Genomic DNA, 21816 nt, shown 5'->3' with positions numbered 1-21816 from the left:
TTGTGTTGCCAGTTAGGTACCGGGCTAAGTTCAAGATGCTGGTTTTGGTACACAATTTGGTACCAGGATACCTGAAAGGTTGTCTCACCCCCTATATACTACCTAATCGATCATTGTGCTCTGCTGTTGAAGGCCTCTTAGTAAAAGTAAAGGGACCCCTGACCATTAGGTCCAGTTGTGACCGACTCTGGGGTTGCGGCACTCATCTCGCTTTATTGGCCGAGGGAGCCGGTGTACAGCTTCTGGGTCATGTGGCCAGCATGACTAAGCCGCTTCTGGCAAACCAGAGCAGCGCACGGAAATGCCGTTTACCTTCCCACCGGAGCAGTACCTATTTATCTACTTGCACTTTGATGTGCTTTCGAACTGCTAGGTTGGCAGGAGCAGGGACTGAGCAACAGGAGCTCACCCCGTCGCGGGGATTCGAACTGCCGACCTTCTGATCGGCAAGTCCTAGGCTCTGTGGTTTAACCCACAGCGCCACCTGCGTCCCTGAAGGCCTCTTACAGGTGCCCTTGTACCTGGAATCGGGCCTCTAGCGTTGTGGCATCCATCTACCCTTTGTAATTCCCTCTCCTTGAAAATCAGACAAACATAGTCTTGGTTCTGTTTTCACTGTTGGCTGCAGAGCTCTCTCTTCCAACCAAGCTTTTATGAGTTGACCTCTTTCCCAGACTGCATCTGTATTGGAATTGCTTTAAAGAGGTTTTTACAGTTGTTTTATCACTTGTTGCCTGCTACCCTGGGCTCCTTTGGGAGGGAGGGCATCTCATAAATGCAATAAATACATGACTCAACTCCCCATCATTCATGACCTGGCTGGGGCTGACGGGTGGTGGACTCAAACTTCATCCAGAGAGCAACAGGTTAGTTCCTTTTGGCTGTAAGGAAAGGTTCTTCTAGTGCATTTTTCATGGGGAAGCCTTCCAGCTTGCAAACTCTGTGCCCTACAGTTTGCAGTGGTGCAATCCAGGAGCGGTTTCACTAACCTGTGCAATGGGTTTGGATAAAATAATTAGCTTGGGGCAGTCACGCAACCCACGCCACAAAAAATAGATGGCCGTCTAAGTTGGCTCTCTTGAGTCCAACTCTTTTCGTGCTACCTGGATTAAATCGGCAGTGGACAGTTTCCTAAAATGTGCATCTGTTGGCCGGGATTTATGTAGAATAGTATTTTGGGAGTTTGGGGTGGTGTGCAGGAAGAGAAAGGCAGGGCAGGGGAGAATGTGGGCAGCCCAATAACTCTTTTGCTGGCTCTCTTGGCCTAAAGTCCTCGGGCTTGTTTTCGTACTGCTTTTCTTCCATGCCAGAATCCCCTTTGGGTTTGTGGTTTTAGAATTAACAGCCCGTTTCTGCTGTGGGCCTGGTCCTGCCAAGTCCGGAGCCTGAAAGGGAATATCTGTGCCAGGATTTTAATGACCAACTGAGATCAGAATCAAAAGCGCCGATGGTTCTTTATCTGTGCTTTTTCCCTTTTTTGCAAAATCGTGAAGGCAAATGAGGCCAACAAATTCCTTGCACAGATGCTGCATTGCATAGGATGAAAGAACTGTGAAAGTGTGTGTGTTTGTGTGCATTTTTGCAGATATGTGGAACCAGACGGGCGTTTTTGTCTAGGCTGTTTGTTCCCTTATCTCCAATGCCCATTTCCATCAAGTGTGTTATCCAGAACTCCAGCGATGTGCTACAGTTTGCATGCATGCCTTGCCTGCTTCCATAAATGCTGTTGGGACAACAGTTGTCTTTGTTCGGGTGAGGAGGAAGCTGCTGGGCCAGCAGCTTGCTCACGAGTAGCACAACCAATAATCAGCTCAGCCCAGCTGGTCTGCAGGTGGACAAGGATGGAGCTGATGAGAGGCTGCAGGCTTTCAGATTCCTCCTAGTGGCTTATAAACCCTCAGAGGGAATCTGGAACATAGGGTGCTGCTCTATAGGGAGTCAGACCACTGGTACATTGTGTAGTACCTATGGGACCGCTTCTCCTGGTATGCCCCGCGGAGGACCTTAAGGTCCACAAATGACAACATTTTGGAGGTCCCAAGTCGCAAGGTGGTTAGATTGGTCTCAACTAGGGCCAGGGCCTTTTCAGTACTGGCCCCGACTTGGTGGAACGCTCTGTCACAAGAGACTAGGGCCCTGTGGGGCTTGACATCTTTCCGCAGGGCCTGCAAGACAGAGCTGTTCCTCCTGGCTTTTGGTTTGGACTCAGTCTGACCCTTATGTTTCCCTCCCCTTATGGTTTTGATCTATGGGCTACTTTTAAAATGAGGCTGCATTTTAAATTGCATTTTAACCTGTATTTTAAATTGGATCCCCCCCCCCATTATGTTTTTACTGTAATTTTACTGGTGTTAGCTGCCCTGAGCCTGGCTCTGGCTGGGGAGGGCGGGGTGTAAATAAAATGTATTATTATTTATTATTAGTAGTAGTAGCTCAGTTGGTAGAGCATGGGACTCTTAATCTCGGGGTTGTCGGTTTGAGTCCCATGTTGGGCAAAAGATTCCTGAGCTCTGACCTTCCTAGCAGATATTGGTCAAGTACAGACAATTGTGTAATTATTTGGCAAGTCACACTATTCTCATCACTTTATGTAGACAAATACTTTTAAATGATGGCATGTCTCCTCCACACACACACACCCCTTTTGTTGCTGTCAGTCAGAAGCGGTTTAAGTGTCTTTTGCTAAGTGCAGTGGTTTGGTGGTATTTTGGTGGTTGGTCATCTTCGTCCCGTCCCCCCCCCCGCTTACTTTTGAGACACTGAGTGAATTTGAGCAAATAACTGCACCGTCGAGACAAATTGCTCTTTTTCAAAAGAATCCTTCACAGTTGTTGTAGATTTTAAACTGGGAAGCACTGAACAAACACGCGATCCCCGAGTTGTGTTTGCATCGCGTAGTGGGTGTCAACGTGATGCCTTGCGATTTAGACTTAATCATCACAGGTCGATAGCAAAGTGCAAATGGTTTTCCTTTCCTTTGCAGTCCCCCCTTTAAAGCTCACCTTTCCTCCCCCCTTAAATGCATAGGGTTTTGTGGGGTGTATAGGAAAGGAAAATGTTTAAAAGCCAAGCTAAACCTTCCCTCAACTCTTATCTGCATCCCCCTGCCTTCTGCCCATGAAGCCGTGCGGTTTTAATTTGGCGCAAAATTGCACCGAAGCCTAAAAAAGTATAGATTGTCAGGCTTCTGCATTCTAACGACTTCCGAGCATCACATTTAGGAATTTCCAGTAGAAGTGGCTCAGTCTCCAAGGGAACAAACAATATCCATTCTCATTTAGACGTCCCTCGTGGCTGCTCTGCACCTGTTTTTCTACATAGAAGTGGCATTTGTGTAGAAACTGCGCACATCATTAGCACATGACTTACGCATCATTCCCCCTTTAGAAGAGCAGAGTGGCTTGTTGCGAAGTAACGTGCTTTTAGGATCGTTGCCCTGATTTTTGAACAGGTGTCTTGCATGTGAATGTGCAGAGTGGGAGAACTGGGGTGGGTAAAGATAGGCCAAAGAGGGGGGTTTCGAACACATAGGGAGACGCTTTTTGAAAAATTGCTCCCCACCCCCAATTTATTAAAGGGTCCTCCAAAACCCACAGGGGCCAGGGACTGTACAGGTCGTGACTGTAGAGATCTATGCATGCTAAGTGTCACGGTCCGCTCTACGGGCGATTGAAGTCCTGGCTGAGGACGTTGGGACCAGGGGCAAGATGGCGGGGTGGTAGCAGGAACAAGAGTCCAGAAGCCAGGGATCCGAGGGTCAAGAAGCAAGGAGTCACAAAGCCAAGGTCCGAGGATCAGGAAGCAAAAAGCCAACCACAGCAGGGCAGGGAAGGTGTTGCTGTGGCAAAGAGCCGAAGGGAAATGCTGACTTTATATCCCTTCCCGGCTCTTGCCACCAGGTGCAGCAAGTTACCAAGCGGCCTCACCTGTGCGGCCGCGCCTCGCCTCTCCAGAACAAACTTAGGAAGGCCCCAGTCCTGCGAAGCCCTACTGGTCCCAGGGTCTGGCTCCTGTACGCACTCCTGACACTAAGGGCCTTACCAGCAGGTGCGCTGGGATTCAGGTGGAACGGTGAGCAACTGCTTGCATCCTAGCCTGGGTCCAGAGCAGAGGGAAGGAGTTGAAGGCATGTTATTATTTTTCTGTATAGGCCCATCGGTCTCCCGGTTCCTGCCCCAAGGAGCTTACAATTTAAAAGTCATCGTAGGGAAACAACAGTAGTGGTAGTCTCCCCTCCCTTGCAGCATTTTAAGCAGAGGTTGGATGACACGCCTGTCCTGTACGATTTCTGCATTGGACTTGGGTAAAGATTTGATGGTGAATGTGTTTCACACACTTATGCTTGTGCAAGGTTATTTCAGTGCGTTCATCAGAATGCATAGGAACACCAGGAAGCTGTACTGTATGGAGTCAATCTAGCTAAATATTGTTTGCACTGACTGGCAGCAGCTGTCAGAGATTTCAGACAAAGGCGTCTTTTCCAACCATACCTGGGGACACCAGGGATTGAAACCTGCCTATTTTGCAAGTAAGGCATGACCTTTCACACAAGTGCTGTGTCACAGAGACGATATACGTGTTGAATTATAGTCAGGCATCCCTAAGATTGGGGGGGGGGGTTTAATTAAAAAAACAAACTGCAGTATGACAACAGTGCTTTGAACCAATGCACACACTATGCATTTCAAATAAAACATATTTGCAGATTGCATTGCATTGCAGAGCAGAAAAGGAATGATGGTGAAAGAAAGCTTCGCAGAAGCGCTCCACAAATAAATTCCCAGTTGGAACGCAAAGTTCCTTTTTTCTCTGAAAGGTATCACAGAGTGCTTCTCCTTGCTGCGAGCTCGCAAGGTAAATCTATTTCACAAATTCAATGGTGCAGCTCAATTTTAGCCATCTCCTTAGATCTTTTAAGGTGTCTGAAAGGTCTTTTTAATGTTCTACTTGCCAATTCTAGTCCGGCAATCTCCAAGCCCGTGCCGATGTCGTCTTTCCGACAAACGTTTCAGATCTTGTAGCAGCATCACCACGGAATTCAGAATGAGCCACGCGGGCTATGCTCCCCCTCAGCTGTTGAAGTCAGTACAGTGGTGCCTCGGGTTACAGACGCTTCAGGTTACAGACTCTGCTAACCCAGAAATATTACCTCGGGTTAAGAACTTTGCTTCAGGATAAGAACAGAAATTGTGCAGCGGCACAGCAGCAGCAGGAGCCCCCATTAGCTACAGTGGTGTCTCAGGTTAAGAACAGTTTCAGGTTAAGAATGGACCTCTGGAACGAATTAAGTTCTTAACCCGAGGTACCACTGTATGCATCTGAATGCCAGTGGCTTGGAACTGCAAATTTTAGCTGAGATCCCTGCATTGCAAGGGGTTGGGCCAGATTATTATTATTATTATTATTATTATTATTATTATTATTATTATTAATTTATTATTTATACCCTGCCCATCTGGCTGAGTTTCCCCAGCCACTCTGGGCGACTCCCAATCAATTGTTTAAAACAATACAGCATTAAATATTAAAAACTTCCCTAAACAGATTATCGGGGGGCGGGTATCCTTCCAACTCTACAATTCTATGATTTTATAAAAGTGCTCAGGTTCTGGTTTTGGGCTTCCCAGAAGCATTTTTCTGGCCACTGTGAGCGCAGGATGCTGGACCAGATTGGCCACTGGGCTGATCCACCAGTCTCTTCTTGGTTCACAGCTTGGGGAGATGGGGGCACCTTGATCCGATTTGGTGACTAGTGGCCCAAATCACCTCTGTGTCAAGGAGTGCCTTCTCCCAACAGCCTGTCAGCTGCAACCATTCCTTGTCCAGAGTAGCCTGATCTTCGTGGTCCATGCTTTGGTTGCTTCAAGACTTGATTACTGTAAGACACACTGTGTAGGGCTGCCCTTGGAAGCTGTAACTGATGAATAGCTTACTGGTGACACGTCACTCCGTTGCTGAGAGACCTGTTCTGGGCCCCAGTAGGCTTCTGGACCAGGTTCCATTTCCTTGTGTATAATTCACAAATCTCAAGGTCATGGGTTCAAGCCCCACACCGGGGCAAAAGGTTTCTGCGTTGAACCTCGTGGTCCCTTCCAATTCTATAATTAATTCTGCAACGTGGACCCAAAGTATCTTAAGAGTTACCTGATTCTGGCAGGTGGAACTCCTTGCCAGTGAAAGTATGGCCGGAGTTAATCCATGCCGTCTTTTATATGTCTTTTGAAAACTGTATTATTTAGGCAGGGCTTTGAAGACTGATTCCCCCCCCCCCTTTAAACCAACTAATGTTTATTGATGTTTTTATTTATGATACTGAAATGTTGTGTTTTATGTTACAGGCTGCCTTGTTATATTTTTTATGAAACTGCTGTATACATATTTGAATAGGTAGAAGGTTCCCTGTTATTTCTATAATATTCTTCTCCTCAACTCCCCAAATATAGGATTTTTAAACAAAATGTGACCACAAACAGTTATCGTATTCTGCATTCCTCAAGGCACACTTCTTACATTATTGATCTGCCCTGATTTTGCAGGCGTTAAATAATGTCTAACCCCAAATTTTATGGAAATTTCCTTTTTTATAATTGTGGCAGTTGGGGATTGCAAATTCATCCCCTATAAATCCCTACTTGGAGACCTATTTTGATGCCTTGCCTGTGAGCCCATAAATCTCTGTGTTTGATTAGCGGATTATTGGCTGTTCTTTGGATTTGTAAACGATATACGTTGCTCAAGAGACCCTCGGACCCTCGATAATACATGCAAAGGTTTTATCAGATAATGCCGGCTTTCTGGCAAGTTCCGTTTGTCTGCCAAGCATTTTTTTAAAAAAAGGAAGAGAGCCTAATTTGCAGGAGTTGATAAAGGGTGGCCTTGAGATTAATCGTGAGACATACATAGTTATAAGTTATTAAATTATTCCTTAGAAAGAAATCACAGCATAGCATTTTTCATTCCTTCAATACATGCATCCAGTCAACCAGTGGGAATTGAATGGGGGTTTAGAAATGTAGGTCAGGGTGGAGAGATCTGGTTCTGTTTCATGTGGCTGACCATACCTGAAGCATTTAGAAGCCCTTTCCCACATTTCACAGGCAGTTTCAGATTTATAAGCCAATAACCACATTTCAGATTTATAAGGGAATAACCAAATGGCACCTTAAACCTAGGTTACCGTCGCTACAACGGAATGCCTAGGTGCTGTAATAAATGAAATTTATCACTGTGTTGTTATTGTTCAGTTCATTTCTATACCGCTTTATATTTTAAAGAACATAATATCAAAGTGGTTTGCAATGCATTAAAACAGAGCTTTCCCAACCTTGCGTTGCTAGTAGGGGCTAGTTTAATCTCCGTTTTGCTGGTAAAACTGAAATTACCGCACCACGAAATGATGCGTGTCTACAAAGTGCGTCACCAACACGAAAAGTTTGGAGAGCTTTGCTTTAAAACATCAAATAAAACAGTCCAGAATAAAACAAAGTCAGACTTCAAGGAAAATATTTCAGATCCTTCTCTGAGGGACGTTTTGCTTTCCCCATATTTGTTTTATCTATAGCTGCCCCAGAGCAGAAGTACTCTAGGGAACCCGGGTGCTGTAATGGTTAGAGTATCGGACCAGGACCTGGGTTCAAATCCCCACTCAGTCAGGAAGCTCCCTGGGTGACCTTGGAGCCAGTCGTAGCTTGTTAACCTCACAGGGCCGTTGTAGGGATTAACTGAGGAGGGGGTGAACCATGGACTCCTTGGAGAAAAGGATGGGAGATAAATGCCATGAAAATAAGCTCTTCTGCTTACCTCAGGCACCCCCAAACTTGGCCCTCCAGATGTTTTGGGAATACAACTCCCATCATCCCTAGCTAACTGGACCAGTGGTCAGGGGTGATGGGAATTGTAGTCCCAAAATAGCTGGAGGGCCACGTTTGGGGATGGCTGACTTACCTGCTTAAGAAAGCTGGAGCGGCCAGCCAGGTGGAGATGTCAGTCGCCTGCTTGGCATTCAGAGATCTCCACTTGGTCGCAGTTGGACACCCTGCCAGATGCAAAACGCGCCTGGCCCCTGGCTAATTTCTAACACTGTTCTGTTGGATCCATGGAGAGAGTAGGGTGGAGATAGGAGCAGTCCTGTGCTTTTTTTCCTGACAAATTTTGCTTACCATAAACCTAACTCTGCTTGTTCAAACTGGGAAGGAAAGAGTGGGAAAGTTCTATTGCTTTTCACTTTTCATAATACAGTGGTACCTCAGGTTACAGACGCTTCAGGTTACAGACTCCGCTAACCCAGAAATAATACCTCGGGTTAAGAACTTTACTTCAGGATGAGAACAGAAATCGTGCTCCAGCGGCGTGGCAGCAGCAGGAGGCCCCATTAGCTAAAGTGGTACCTCAGGTTAAGAACAGTTTCAGGTTAAGAACGGACCTCCAGAACGAATTAAGTTCTTAACCCGAGGTACCACTGTACTAGGTTCTGCCATACGTCCGGAATTTCCTGGATAGAGCTGGGATCCATCTGTCAAAAATGGCGTCCGGGCGGAATTTTCGAAAGGCGGCTAAAATGTTTGGGGGAACCCAGGTGGATGGCAGCCCATATTGGCAGTGTTTGATTCTTGGGTGATTTTCCTAAGTAACAGGTAAAAAGATCTTTTTGGGGGGGAGAAGAGAGATTTTGCCATACTCAACAGAAAAAAGGTTTTCTTAGAGTGGCTCCTTCCCTGTGCCATTCTCAAACTGTTCCCTGTAAACAGACAGTTTCAACAGCAGAGAGGAACCACATACGCCATGGAGTATTTCCTTGGAGGTAAAAGATTCCTGGGTTGCAGGGGGTGGGTTTGGACTAGATGACCCCTGTGGACTTTTAAAAGAGTATTGGGAAATAATGTATAATGAATTGGAAAAAATGTTTAAATGTACTTTTCCAACCCCAACCCCAACCCCCCCAAAAAAACCCAGAGTCCTTTTCGTTGGGGATAATTCAGATAGAAATTCCCAGGTGTCAAAAAAGGCTATTTATGAATGCCACCACTGCAGCCCGTATTTTGTTAGCCCAAAAATGGAAAACGAGCGAGGTCCCAGCTTAAAAAGAATGGCGACTCATGGATATTACAAGCTACTGTATTTTTCGCTCCATAAGACACACTTTTTTCCTCCTAAAAAGCATGGGGAAATGTGTGTGCGTCCTGTGGAGCGAATGGTGCTGCGCAGAGATGGGGAGATTTTTTTTCTTGTTTTCCTCCTCTAAAAACTAGGTGCATCTTATGGTTGGGTGTGTCTTATAGAGCGAAAAATGCGGTAACTGCTTCTCAGCCTCTTTCTCCCCCACCTGTAATATGCAGACCATAATAATAGTGGCTTACCTGGCTTACCTTACAGGGGCGTTGTAAGAGTAATTGAGATAATATATGTGAAGGTGCTTTGAGCACTCAGAAAGCTGTAATGTGAATGCTAAGTAGGGTTACTGCATATGTGATGGCCGCAGGCAGTGATCAGGGCAAAAAAAAATATTCTTCCTTCATCCCCTGCTATAGAAGAGATGTCACCTACAAGGCAGTCCCAAGACACTTGGAATTATTAAAACCTCATTGAAATAGCTTTTTCCTCCTTTTTCTTTCTTTTTTTTACTTCCTGTCATTCTGGCAGAATGTGGAGATTATTTTCATTTCTTCCAAATGCAATCGGAAAGCCCGGAAACTTTCCGAGCCGCACTTAACTGTAAAAAGCGATGTTTTTGTTAATGGCAGGTCAATTTTGATTTAGGCCTGTAATTTGGCGGGGGCGTTGGGGGGGGGATACCTATCTCCTGCCTGAAGGATGCAATTTCATGTGCTCTCCTAATACTCCTAGAATTGCCGTGCATATAACTAAAAGCTTTTTACCCTTGAAAATAACGGAACCGGGGAGGGTGGGGGGGGGGCGAACAGATCATAATACTTCAGTGGTATGTAATGGGCTGCCGGAAATTTCTGTGATATGCTAGAAAAATTTATCTTCATGCACTAGAGGAAAGTTTCTGCTCTGTGTTCCAGTGCAGACAGAATACTAACAGCCACTCAGCCATTTTTAGGAATTGGGAAGTATGTTATGGGGTCTTCTGCTCCCTTCTACTTCCTTTGCGGTTCCCTCACTGCAAGAAGTGAAGTGACAGGGAATCAGGGAGAGGGCCTTCTCGGTGGTGGCACCCTCCCTGTGAAACACCCTCCCACCAGATGCCAAGGAGATAAACAATTATAGGACTTTCCGTAGACATCTGTATCATGTGTCAACTTTTTTTTTTGAATTTGCATTTTATTTATTTGTTAACATTCCTATATTACGTTGGTAAACATTGTCATATTACATTACAGGACTTACTATAATATAATTTCCAACATGTATACAAAAATTATATACAAATTTTATATACCTAGAAAGAAAATGAAACAAAAAAAAGAACAAAGAGGAAAAAACAATCCCCCCCAAATCATATACACACTAGACTTCCTGTCTTTCCTGTTGTATATTCCTTTTTTACAAATGAATGTACTCTTATTATTGTATATTTCTTTACATACTATCTAATACATTCCTGTATTAGTCTTAGTCTTATTTCTCAACTCAGTGTCACTCCAATGTCAATCAAATGCTAGCACAGATAACGAACCTTTACTGTATTTTTGAACATAGGTTTTATATCTATCCCACTTTCCATAATTTTTTGTTTTGAATTACAAATTCCCTTTTGTTAAGTGTGGTGAATTATTATTACACCTGAACCAAATGTGAAAGGGCACAACATAAATGGCTTCTGAGAATAGGCTTGCCCTCCCCACACCTCTTGTAGGTATAATAATTCTTCAATACATTATTTTTAAATGATGCTTCAGATACATTCTATTTTTTAAATCCAAATCCTACAGACCTTGATAAACAAGAATGTTTAAGTATTTTTTTTTTTTTAAGTAAGTAAGAAAGAAAAAGTTCAGTAGCTTTCAACGCAGTGACTTGAAAATTACAAGTATCTAGTCTTTTAAAAATGCACAGTGGAGCTACTCAAGGACAGTTCTTTATTTTCCTGGTCATTTATTTCCTTTCAGCATTTGCTTGTAGACTGAGCCAGCTTTGGGGATAAAATGGAGCCGCTGGCATCAAAAGCTCCTTTCTGGGTTGTGAGCACTTAATAAAGCGAAGGAACGTCTAGCTTAGAAGTAGGCTTCATCACCACCAACCTTGTAAGAGACAAGACACACACAAAAAGCTGCCATTATGACAATTCCAGGGCTTATTGGCACTTTGCAATACCTTCGAAAGTGGTGAATTTCATCCATTGTGGGGCTTACAACCCTCTTTTTAAAGCCTTCCAAATTGGTGACCAGCACTAGGTCTTGTGATGGCAAATTCCATGCACGGTCTTGGGTACTCCAGTAGTTCCTTGAGGGAAAGACCTCAAGTTAGAGAGACACTGCAGGAGACAGTACTGAGCTGCAGAAGGCAGTTTTTTCCCTTATAGGAAGGGCCATAGCTTAGTGCTAGAACATCTGGGCTGCATGTAGAAGACCCCAGGTGTAGTCTTTGGTATCTCCAAGGTAGGAATGGGAAATGTTCACAGTCTGAGACTCTGAGCTTGATGGAGCAATCTAAGGCACCTTCCTCTGTTCCTGTGTTTTGACTGCTTCATTTTCTTCTCCAGTCTGATTTCCACTGTATGTGTTGGAATCATAGAGTCTTAGAGTTGGAAGGGATCCAAGGGTCATCTAGTCCAATGCAGGGATCTCAGCTCAAGCATCCATGGCAGGTGGCCATCCAACCACTGCTTAGAAACCTCCAAGGAAGGAGAATCCACAACCTCACGAGGGAGTCCGTTCCACTGCAAAACAGCTCTTCCTGTCAAAAGTTTTTCCGAATGTTTAGTCGGAATCTCCTTTCTTGCAACTTGAAGCCATTGGTTCGAGTCCTACCCTCCAGAGCAGGAGAAAACAAGCATGCTCCCTCCTCCATTTGACAGCCCTTAAGATATTTGAAGAAGGGAATCATACATCCTCTCAGTCGCCTATTTCCAGGCTAAACATATGCAGCTCCTTCAAGTGTTCCTCAAAAGGACTGGTTTCCAGACCCTTGATCATCTTGCCCGCCCTCCTCTAAACACATTCCAGCTTGTAAATATCCTTCTTAAATTATGGTGCCCAGAACTGGACACAGTATTCCAGGTGTGGTCTGACCAAGGCAGAATAGAGTGGTACCATTACTTCCCTTGATCTGGACACTAGACTTCTGTTGATGCAGCCTAGAATAACATTAGCTTTTTTTGCTGCTGCATCACACTGTGGACTCACATTAAGCTTGTGTTGTGTTTCCCATACATTGCAAAATAAGTATAGCAACACCACAGCTGACTTGGAACAACCATATTGCAAGTCTTGGCGCACACATGTGCAGGCTCCACAGAAACTGGCTTTGCTCTACTTACGAAGCGTGGTCTCTCTTCCTCACGCAGATCCATCCTTTCCATCTCTTGGTTTGCTTTCTGTTGTCTAGATAACAGCCATGCGTCGACTGAGATTTGTTTTTTGTTTTAAAGAAGCTTCCTCTAAAACAATGATTTTTTTGAAAAGAAAAGTAACTCAGCCATGTTCTCTCACCCGGTGCAGATTTCTGCGCAACCATCAGGCGTCCGCTGGTGGCAAGAGTGACACTGTCTCCCATAATATGCTGCCAGGGGTGGGGAAAAGATAGAGGAATTTTGACAGTACATACAGTTCTCTCCAAAACCCTTGGTTGAACTGAGGACAAACCTCTTCTCCATTCCAAGACCGAAAGGAAGGGAGACTGCAAACACGGGTGGTGCTGTGGGTTAAACCACAGAGCCTAGGACTAGCCAATCAGAAGGATGGTGGTTCAAATCCCCGTGACGGGGTGAGCTCCCGTTGTTCAGTCCCTGCTCCTGCCAACCTAGCAGTTCGAAAGCACGTCAAAGTGCAAGTAGATAAATAGGTACCGCTCCGGCGGGAAGGTAAACAGCGTTTCCGTGCGCTGCTCTTGTTCGCCAGAAGCGGCTTAGTCATGCTGGCCACATGACACGGAAGCTGTACGCCAGCTCCCTCGGCCAGTAAAGCAAGATGAGCGCCGCAACCCCAGAGTCGTCCACAACTGGACCTAATGGTCAGGGGTCCCTTTACCTTTACCTTGATACAGGAACGTGCATAGACACCTGTACGTGCTGCATTGTAAACATTCCAAGTTTGGTATGCCAAGAGGCTCTGAAGGGATTGGGTCCCTGGTGGTGGTGGACCCAACACAGTCAACTGGGAAACACTGGCCTGCGAGTGCCCCAACTGGAGAACAGCCTTAACCAAAGCTGTTATGGGCTTTGAAGGTGCTTGAACTCAGGATGAAAGGGAGATAGGTGTGAAGAGGAAGGCATGCTTGGCAAACCCTCACTGTGATCAACTCTCGTCTGGAAACCTATGTCCCCACTGTACAAATCCCATGTGGATCCACAATTGGCCTCCACAGTCACTTACAGACTCACTGTTAAGACTTTGTTCATGAAAGACAATCTTACTCAGCTATAAGTGATCGCTGAAGAAGGTAGGGGACTCAGCCCAGAAGATGTGGAGAGCTTGCCAACACTGACAGAAGGAGCTTGCTTTGTATTCTTTAAGGAGCCTTTGTGTGGATTCTTTCCTGCTACGTTCTTTCCCCATATGAGTCAAGAACATTTGCTTACTCCTTTACAACATTTCTTTTTCTTTTTTGGCACTTCTTTTTTTTATTGAAATTTTCTTGTTTTACAGAAGTATGTGTAATGCCTCTCATATTTCTTCCATGTAACATTTTTACAAATCCGTTTCATTTGTTGAGACATTAGGGGGAGGAGAAGAAAAAAAAAGAAGGGGTGGAGGGAGGGAAGATGGGTGGGGGTGGGGTCAGGTGGCGATGTTTCTGTTATGCTTAATGTATGTAGTATTTGGTGTCAGCGTTGCTTGTGCTGTTCACTTGTGTTCCTTTGGTGGTGAGAGAGGTTGGGGTTGGCCTAGGGTGTGGTTATTTATTTGTGATTGGCTGTGGTGATCTTTGTTTTCGTGTGTGAGGGGGGTGGGTGGGTGTTTTGGATCAGGTTAGCCATATTGATTTGTATGCTGTTGGTGGATTATTGTCGTTGTCTTGTTGGGCTGTGTATGTGATAAAGGGGTACCATACTGGGGTAAAGGCGTCTTCTTCTGTTTGTCCCCGTGTCAGTTTCAGTTTATTGGTTAATTTTTCTAGTAGGGCTGTTTCCCATACTATTTGGTACCATTGGTCCATGCTTACTCCTGACAGGTCTCTCCAGTGTATGGTTATGGTGTTTCTGGCTGCTGAAAGTAGGTGGGTTATGAGTTCTTTGTGGTGTAAATGGACATTGTTGTCTTGGAAGATGTTTAGTAAGGCCAATTCTGGGGTGATGTCTAATATTTGCTTAGTGATTTTACATATTTCTTGTGTGGCTGTTTTCCAGAATAGTTGGATTTTGGGGCACTCCCACCACATGTGGACGTATGTGCCTGTGGAGGTGCACCCTCTCCAGCATTTTGGTGAGGTTCCTGGGCGTATTAGCGCTAGTTTTCTTGGTGTTAGGTACCACCTGTAGGTGAGTTTCAGAGTGAGTTCTTTTCTTTTCATTGATATGGATTTAAGGGGGGTTTAGACCACATTCTGGTCCATTGCGTGGGGTTAATCTCATAGCCTATGTCATTCTCCCATTGTTTTTTGATTCCGTCTAGGCGGTTTGTGGGATTTTGGAGTAGTATTTTGTATATTGCAGATACCGTCCCTTTACCGTTTCCCTTTGTTGTTAGGAGGAGGTTTTTGAAGGTTGTCGGGGGCCTAGTTGCTGCTGATTTTACTGTTAGGTTGTTTAAGAGAGCATGTAGTTGGTGTCGTGTTAACCAGGGCATTTGGGTGTCTTCTAGTTTGTCTTGTATTTCTTGTGTTGACAAAGGTTTGTTATTTTTATAAAAGTCTATTAGGCGACATAAGCCTTTGGTCCTTTACAACATTTCTGTTCGGCCTCCCTCACTGTTCTGATGCTGCTTAACAAAAATAACTTTAAAAACAATGCACTGCAAAAACCAACACTTTGGGGGAAGGGGGGGGAGCAAGCTCTCCCAGCCAACCGGAAGCTGCAGATTCAAACCACAACACTGCTCAACACCCCAATTTAGACTGCCAGGGGTCCCCGTTCTGCAGTGGGTTCCCGAGAACCCAATCGCGATATATCGGTTTGGCCACACACTTCTCAAAATCGTGGGGCGTACGGCAGCGCATTCTGCAGATACACAATTATGGATGCTGTGCGAACATGTGGGCCAATGAATACCCAATCCCCTGTCTACATCTGTGAAATTTTCCTGACAAAGCCTGTTCTCTTGAAACTCCAGGCGTGACCATTCTTTCGCAGCGAGCTTTAATTCTCCTGCCCTTGCCAGGGGGGGAAATGAGCTAGGTTTTGAGCTGTCCACAGAAAGCCCTTTGATTCCTGCTCCTCCTGCCTTGCAGAGATGATGAATGCACCTTGGGTCTGAATGCAGTGAGAAAATATCCATCTTTCCTCCTAGCACCGTCTGCCTTGCATATAAGCAGAAGGCTGTGGACCTCTGGCTGGGACCTGTTGTTCAAGATGGCAGCCGAGGGCCCCCTTATCGACAGGACACTTAATTCTCCTTATTGCCATCAAGCCCTTAGCTGGTGTTATCTTGTTTGTCCGGCTGCCTGGAATGAATGGGGTCCTGCCTTGTAGCTGAATTAAACTCTGCCACAACTTTGGTGGCCTTGGAGAAGTGTCTGCCGCATGATGAAGTGCTGTAATTTTTCCACAAGGAGAGCATTGTTACGGCTGTCTGGGCCTTGGTTTCCCAGAGAGACGGCCTGGCTTTTTAGGAATGCTTTGGGTAGAAGCTCCTGAGCACAGGGCTGCTATGATTTCCTTAAAAAGAAAAAGAAAAGTCATGTACAGTGGTACCTCAGGTTACATATGCTTCAGGTTACATATGCTTCAGGTTACATGCACTTCAGGTTACATACACTTCAGGTTACATACACTTCAGGTTACAGACTCTGCCAAGCCAGAAATTGTGCTTCAGGTTAAGAACTTTGCTTCAGGATAAGAACAGAAATCATGCTCCGGCGGTGCGGCGGCAGCGGGAGGCCCCATTAGCTAAAGTGGTGCTTCAGGTTAAGAACAGTTTCAGGTTAAGTACGGACCTCCGGAACGAATTAAGTACTTAACCTGAGGTACCACTGTATTGGGAAGTTTTTTATTGTGATGTTTTATTATGTTTTTATATTTTACTGGAAGCTGCCCAGAGTGGCTGGGTAGAATCATCATCGGGGGAAGACAGGCTTTATTTACTTTTACTTATTTTACAAAGCCAGCGTTATTTTACAAAATAAAGTGAGTTGTTTGTTTTACATATTGTACAAAGCCAGCCTTCGCCAGCATGATGTTGTGTACTACAACTCCCTTAACTGTGCTGGCTGGGACTGATGGGAGTTGTAGTCCCAGGAGTGCACCTAGGGGGAGAAGGTGGCTCGTAAGTGATGTATAGGCAAAGGAGATTTAAAACCTGAACGCAACCAATGCAGACGGTTAATGAATCAAAATGCACCAAAAACACGAAAGAAAAGGGCTTTCTTTTGTCCCCCTGTTGTTCAACAGGAGCATCAAAAAGTCTCCCCTCTTTCCTCCCTGAGAGTTAGGCTGCTAAAATGAAGAAATCTTTTGGGGGGGGGCACAAGGATGGGAAACCCGGAGTAGATTTTGCTGAGCTCAGTTTGGGTGCAGAGAACAAATTCTCGGGATGAACATGAGCCCAGTTTCTTAATTCTGGTTATCTGCCCCTACTTCCCAAACCACTAGTTTTCACGTGACTTAGGGTTCATGTTGATGTCCACAAGCCTCACGTCTGCCCAACCTTCCTGTAGAAAAAAAAATCAGTCTAGTTGTGATTGTAATGCTGTGTTTTATATGGTTGCGACCTCCCCTGGGACACTTGTGGGATGTGCAGGGCCTTTGTGGAATGTGAACTGGGGGGGGGGTAGTTCCAAGGTCCAGACAGAGCAGCTTTGAGGGCCGCATTCAGCATCTGGGCCTGAGGTTCACCACTCTCCCCTATAAAAGCATTTACTCCTTGTCCAACACAATGGATGGAAGAACCTACTATTATCCAATATGGAGGAATGGTGCTGGGAACTAACAGAAACTAATTAATAACAAGAAAAATTTGGGATTTCCTCTTGGGAAGAAGAAATGAATGGCACTTTGACTATAGTTAAACAGAAAGTAGAAAAGATGGATGGACTGAATATCTTAAATAATCATTTTCTAATGTAACCGGCAGATGGAAAAGCAGAAGTCCCCCCTTTTATCTTTAATGTTTCTTATCTCTCCGTTCTTCTTTTCCTCTGTTTTCTTTCTCTCTTTCCCCTCTTTCTTGTCTTTTGGTTCTATCTGTTCCAGATATTGTATTGTGAAAACCGTAATGAATTTTTAAAAATCTTTGTTCAGCAGCTACTCCCATCCTTGCCTAAGAATCATTTTTTCTCTTCTGTTTCTTTTCCAGGTTTTAAATACAAGAATTCCTCAAAATCGGGAGGGAAAGAACTTTCGGCTCGAAGAGGCGCTTCTTCGTTCGCATCCCGGCACAACCTTGATTCCCGTTAGTTCGTTTTGGCTGATTGACGGCGAGTCCCGGAGGAGGAGAATGAGACAGCTGAAAGGGAAGCCCAAAAAAGAGACGTCGAGAGACAAAAAGGAACGGAAACAAGCCATGCAGGAAGCACGACAGCAGGTCACGACCGTGGTGCTCCCTACGCTGGCCGTGGTTGTGCTTTTGATCGTGGTCTTTGTGTACGTGGCGACCCGCCCAAACACAACGGAATGATGCGGCTGTCGAACTCCGCCGCAACTTTTGCCTCCTCTTCTGCCCAATGCCAAAACCAAACCAAAATGAAAAGCCCCCAAACGGAGGAAGAGAAAGACAGCCTTTTCTCTATCTCCGAGTTCATAATAATAATAATCCTTTTGCAAAAAGAAAAAAGGAATCTTCTTTCTTTGACTTGAACCAAACTCCACAGTAAACACAGAACGTATTTGCCACCATGGCACAAAATAAGTTTTCTCGCCCAGCTCATGTGCCTTTTTGACTTTGAGGGGGGAGCGCAAGGACCCCTCCCCATTTTTGAACCCTTTTGTCATAAGGGGCGGGCGGGCGGGTCACTGTTGCTTTCGAAAATTTCTATAAATCGAGTTTGAGCCTATCAATTTGTCGGCAACATTGCTAGTGTTGTTACCATGAGTCGTTGTACGTTGGCTTTGCAACTTTCCAAAGAAACGAAACTGCCCCCCCCACCCCCTTTCAGAATGTTATAATGGCATTTGGAAAACTTTGACTAATATATATACATATATTTATTTTTGGAATAAAGAAGATGAGTCTTGCATAAAAGCTTTCTTTTGACTTGACCCTCAAAAAACAAAACCCAGCTCCGTTATGTAACGTTTTCCATCAAACGCACGTCAGAGGGCAAACAAAAGGCTTCCCCGTGAGGCTAAACTGGTGTTAAGATAGTTTTAAGATTTTGAGGGTGTCCCTGCAAAACTGCTTGTAATCAGTGATAACCATAGCTTTAAGTGGTGGCTGGAATGGTTTGAGAAGCAATAAGAAATAGCATTTTGGAAAGTGGTCCACATGCAGGGGATTTAATTTTTCCCTAAATAAAAATAAAAATGAAGTGACCTTCCTTCCAACATTTACTGAGGGTCTGATCAAAACACGGCGTAAAAACCACATACAGTGGTACCTCGGGTTACAGACGCTTCAGGTTACAGATGCTTCAGGTTACAGACTCTGCTAACCCAGAAATAGTACCTCGGGTTAAGAACTTTGCTTCAGGGTGAGAACAGAAATCGTGTGGCGGTGGCGTGGCAGCAGCAGGAGGCCCCATTAGCTAAAGTGGTGCTTCAGGTTAAGAACAGTTTCAGGTTAAGAACGGACCTCTGGAACGAATTAAGTACTTAACCTGAGGTACCACTGTACATTAAAACCAAGGGCAATGGAATTTAGCAAGCTGTCTTACACTGGCTCCAATTATTTGTCCATCTGGTTGAGTATTGTCTTGATTGGCAGCTGCTCTTCAGGGTCTCGGCCTAGAAACTTTCTCCACCGCCTCCTACCCAACGCTTTTAAATGGAGATGCCAAGGATTGAACCTGAAACCTTCTGCATGCAAAGCAGATGTCCTACCCACTGATCTACATCCCCTCTCTGAGCCTCCTGAGACTTTGGTGCCCGATAGAAAATGGCGCAAAGGAAGGAAAGGAGAACGGGTGATGCAAAACTTTTGGGGGGGCTTAAGAGTTCCAAGCACGGCACCTTCCCAGCCCTACCAGGGGATTGAACCTGGAAGCTTCTGCATGCAAACAGGCGCTCTGCCACGGAACTGTGACCCTTCCCCAACCATCAGTGGTCAATCTTCAGGTTCATTAGGCTGTAGGAACATACGTAGGAATCTGCTCTCTAATGACCAGGCCCTTCATTCCTCTAGCTCCCATGTTTCCAAAACTTGGGTCTCCAGCTGTTTTGGAACTACAATTCCCATTGGTGGGAATGGTTGGTGCATGAAATACTTTTTAAAAATACCGTATTTTTCGCTCTATAAGACCCACTTTCTCTCTCCTAAAAAGTAAGGGGAAATGTGTGTGCGTCTTATGGAGCGAATGCAGGCTGCGCAGCTATCCCAGAAGCCAGAACAGCAAGAAGGATTGCTGCTTTCACTGTGCAGCAATCCCTCTTGCTGTTCTGGCTTCTGAGATTCAGAATTCCCCCCCCCCTTGTTTTCCTCCTCCAAAAACTAGGTGCGTCTTATAGAGCAAAAAATACGGTATCTTCTGAACTCACACAGATGAGAAAGAAGCAAGTGCAGTGTGTGTGCCTGCCTGAGCGTGCATTCTCAGAAGTGATTCTACAAGGGGATCACTAAACTCTCCAAACATAATAAAAATAAAATATATATTTATTTTGAAGATTTGCCTCCCATCGTGCATCTCCAGGTGGTATACATGGGGTACCCTGGCATCTCCCACCCAACCACTGTCTAGACCAGCATCCCCAAACTCGGCCCTCCAGATGTTTTGGGACTACAATTCCCATCATCCCTGACCACCGGCCCTGCTAGCTAGGGATGATGGGAGTTGTAGTCCCAAAACAGCTGGGAGACCCAAGTTTGGGAAATCCTGTTCTAGCTGAGTCTCGTCTACACTGATTGGCAGCTGCTGTTCACGGTGCCCCAAGGGAAACATTTCTAAGAGCGGGGGCCAAATGGTAGCTCAAGTATCTTCTGTATTGCAGTCTGTCGGCTGCACATCGCTTGCCCTTTTAACAGGGTTTTCTCCTATGGTAGAGAATCAAACGAGAGATACAGTAAAGCTGTATGGCAGGTGTGAATGTGGGGGAAGCTTTTGCTCTACAGATGTTGCTGAACTATATAGTTCCCATAAATGCTGGGTCTGATGGGAGTTGTAGTTTGGCAACATCTGAGAGCCAGTGTGGTGTAGTGGTTAAGAGCGGTGGACTCGTAATCTGGTGAACCGGGTTCGCATCTCCGCTCCTCCACATGCAGTTGCTGGGTGACCTTGGGCCAGTCACACTTCTCTGAAGTCTCTCAGCCTCACTCACCTCACAGAGTGTTTGTTGTGGGGGAGGAAGAGAAAGGAGAATGTTAGCCGCTTTGAGACTCCCTAGGGTAGTGATAAAGCGGGGTATCAAATCCAAACTCCTCCTCTTCATCTGGAGGGCCAAAAGTTCGCTCTGCTGTATAGAAAAATAGTAACAGCAAGTGATAAAACACATCGGCTTACAAATTTGCTGGTCGTAGGTCTGTCTCTCTTAATACTCCTTTTTTAAAAAAAAACCCCTAAAATTATATACATTATTCAGGTCAAAAACTTTTCTAAGTGTTTCAGCAATAGGATTTCAAACTGTTTCTGGGCGTGAAGAGGCGGCAACAGAATGGAATGATTTATTAGAATCCTTTTAGCAGGGGGAAAAAATCACACTGTGCTATTTCTTCGAGCCCCATCATGTGATAAGCCACCAAAGGTGCTCATTACCTGATAAAACCATTTTGCATATATTCTGTCAGCCCTCCCTTCCCCACAAATCCATTTATAGCCGTGATTTTATTAGCAGCAAAATTTTCTTAGCGTGAATCCCATCTCAGTGCAAGATGTTTATAAAGGGCCAAGACTTTAATGGAGCTCTTGCAAATAAGTTTTCTTTCTTTTTTCTTTTTAACTATTATTGTTTTGAGTCAGAAGAAAATAAAGGAATAGAAGGACTGGGCATTCCCTCTTTACAATGGTGAGAATACCTAGCTCTTTCAAAGGAGAGGTACTTTAAAAAAACACAGCCGTAGCAATTTGAAACTGCCAGAGGACTCGAGGGATTCCTGTTCGTTTGTTTAAAGTTGGACGCATTACTAAGGTAGCAGAATATTTGACCTCTGAGGTGGATCATGCTGAATGACTTGCGTCCCCCAAGAGAACCTTGCTATTTCAAGCTCTCCCTCCCACAAAAGAACAGCATTGTTGAGAACCATATGCTAGGAAGAAATGGCTCAAGGGTGACTGGAGAAGAAGTGAAGTTGAGAAATCTAGGTCAGTGGTGGAGATCTTGTGGTTTCTCCAATTCCCCTCATCCCCAACCTGCATGGCCAGTGGTCAGGAATGATGGGAGACAACGGGGGAGATGTCAAAGGATTCTTTACCCCTGCTCTAGATAACACTGGTAAAAGGTAAAGGAACCCC

The 21816-nt window shown here is 45.1% G+C and overlaps 1 protein-coding gene across 4 annotated transcripts in view; it reads left to right on the top strand.

Moving 5' to 3' along the window:
* The window catches only part of SMCO4 (single-pass membrane protein with coiled-coil domains 4), a 48731-nt gene extending 30273 nt beyond the window's left edge, over positions 1-18458 (top strand). For 3 of the 4 annotated variants that reach the window (XM_053385594.1, XM_053385595.1, XM_053385593.1), the window contains exon 2: positions 17574-18458. In XM_053385594.1, the coding sequence (XP_053241569.1) occupies positions 17715-17894 (180 nt within the window). In that variant the 5' untranslated portion in view covers positions 17574-17714 and the 3' untranslated portion in view covers positions 17895-18458. The remainder of the gene's footprint in view (positions 1-17573) is intronic. The other variant, XR_008330106.1, reaches the window with a different exon arrangement.
* Positions 18459-21816: the final 3358 nt, after the last annotated feature.

Source organism: Podarcis raffonei, chromosome 4 (assembly GCF_027172205.1).
Source record: "Podarcis raffonei isolate rPodRaf1 chromosome 4, rPodRaf1.pri, whole genome shotgun sequence".
NCBI classification, from domain to species: Eukaryota; Metazoa; Chordata; class Lepidosauria; order Squamata; family Lacertidae; genus Podarcis; species Podarcis raffonei.
This window is presented reverse-complemented; position numbering and strand designations above follow the sequence as displayed.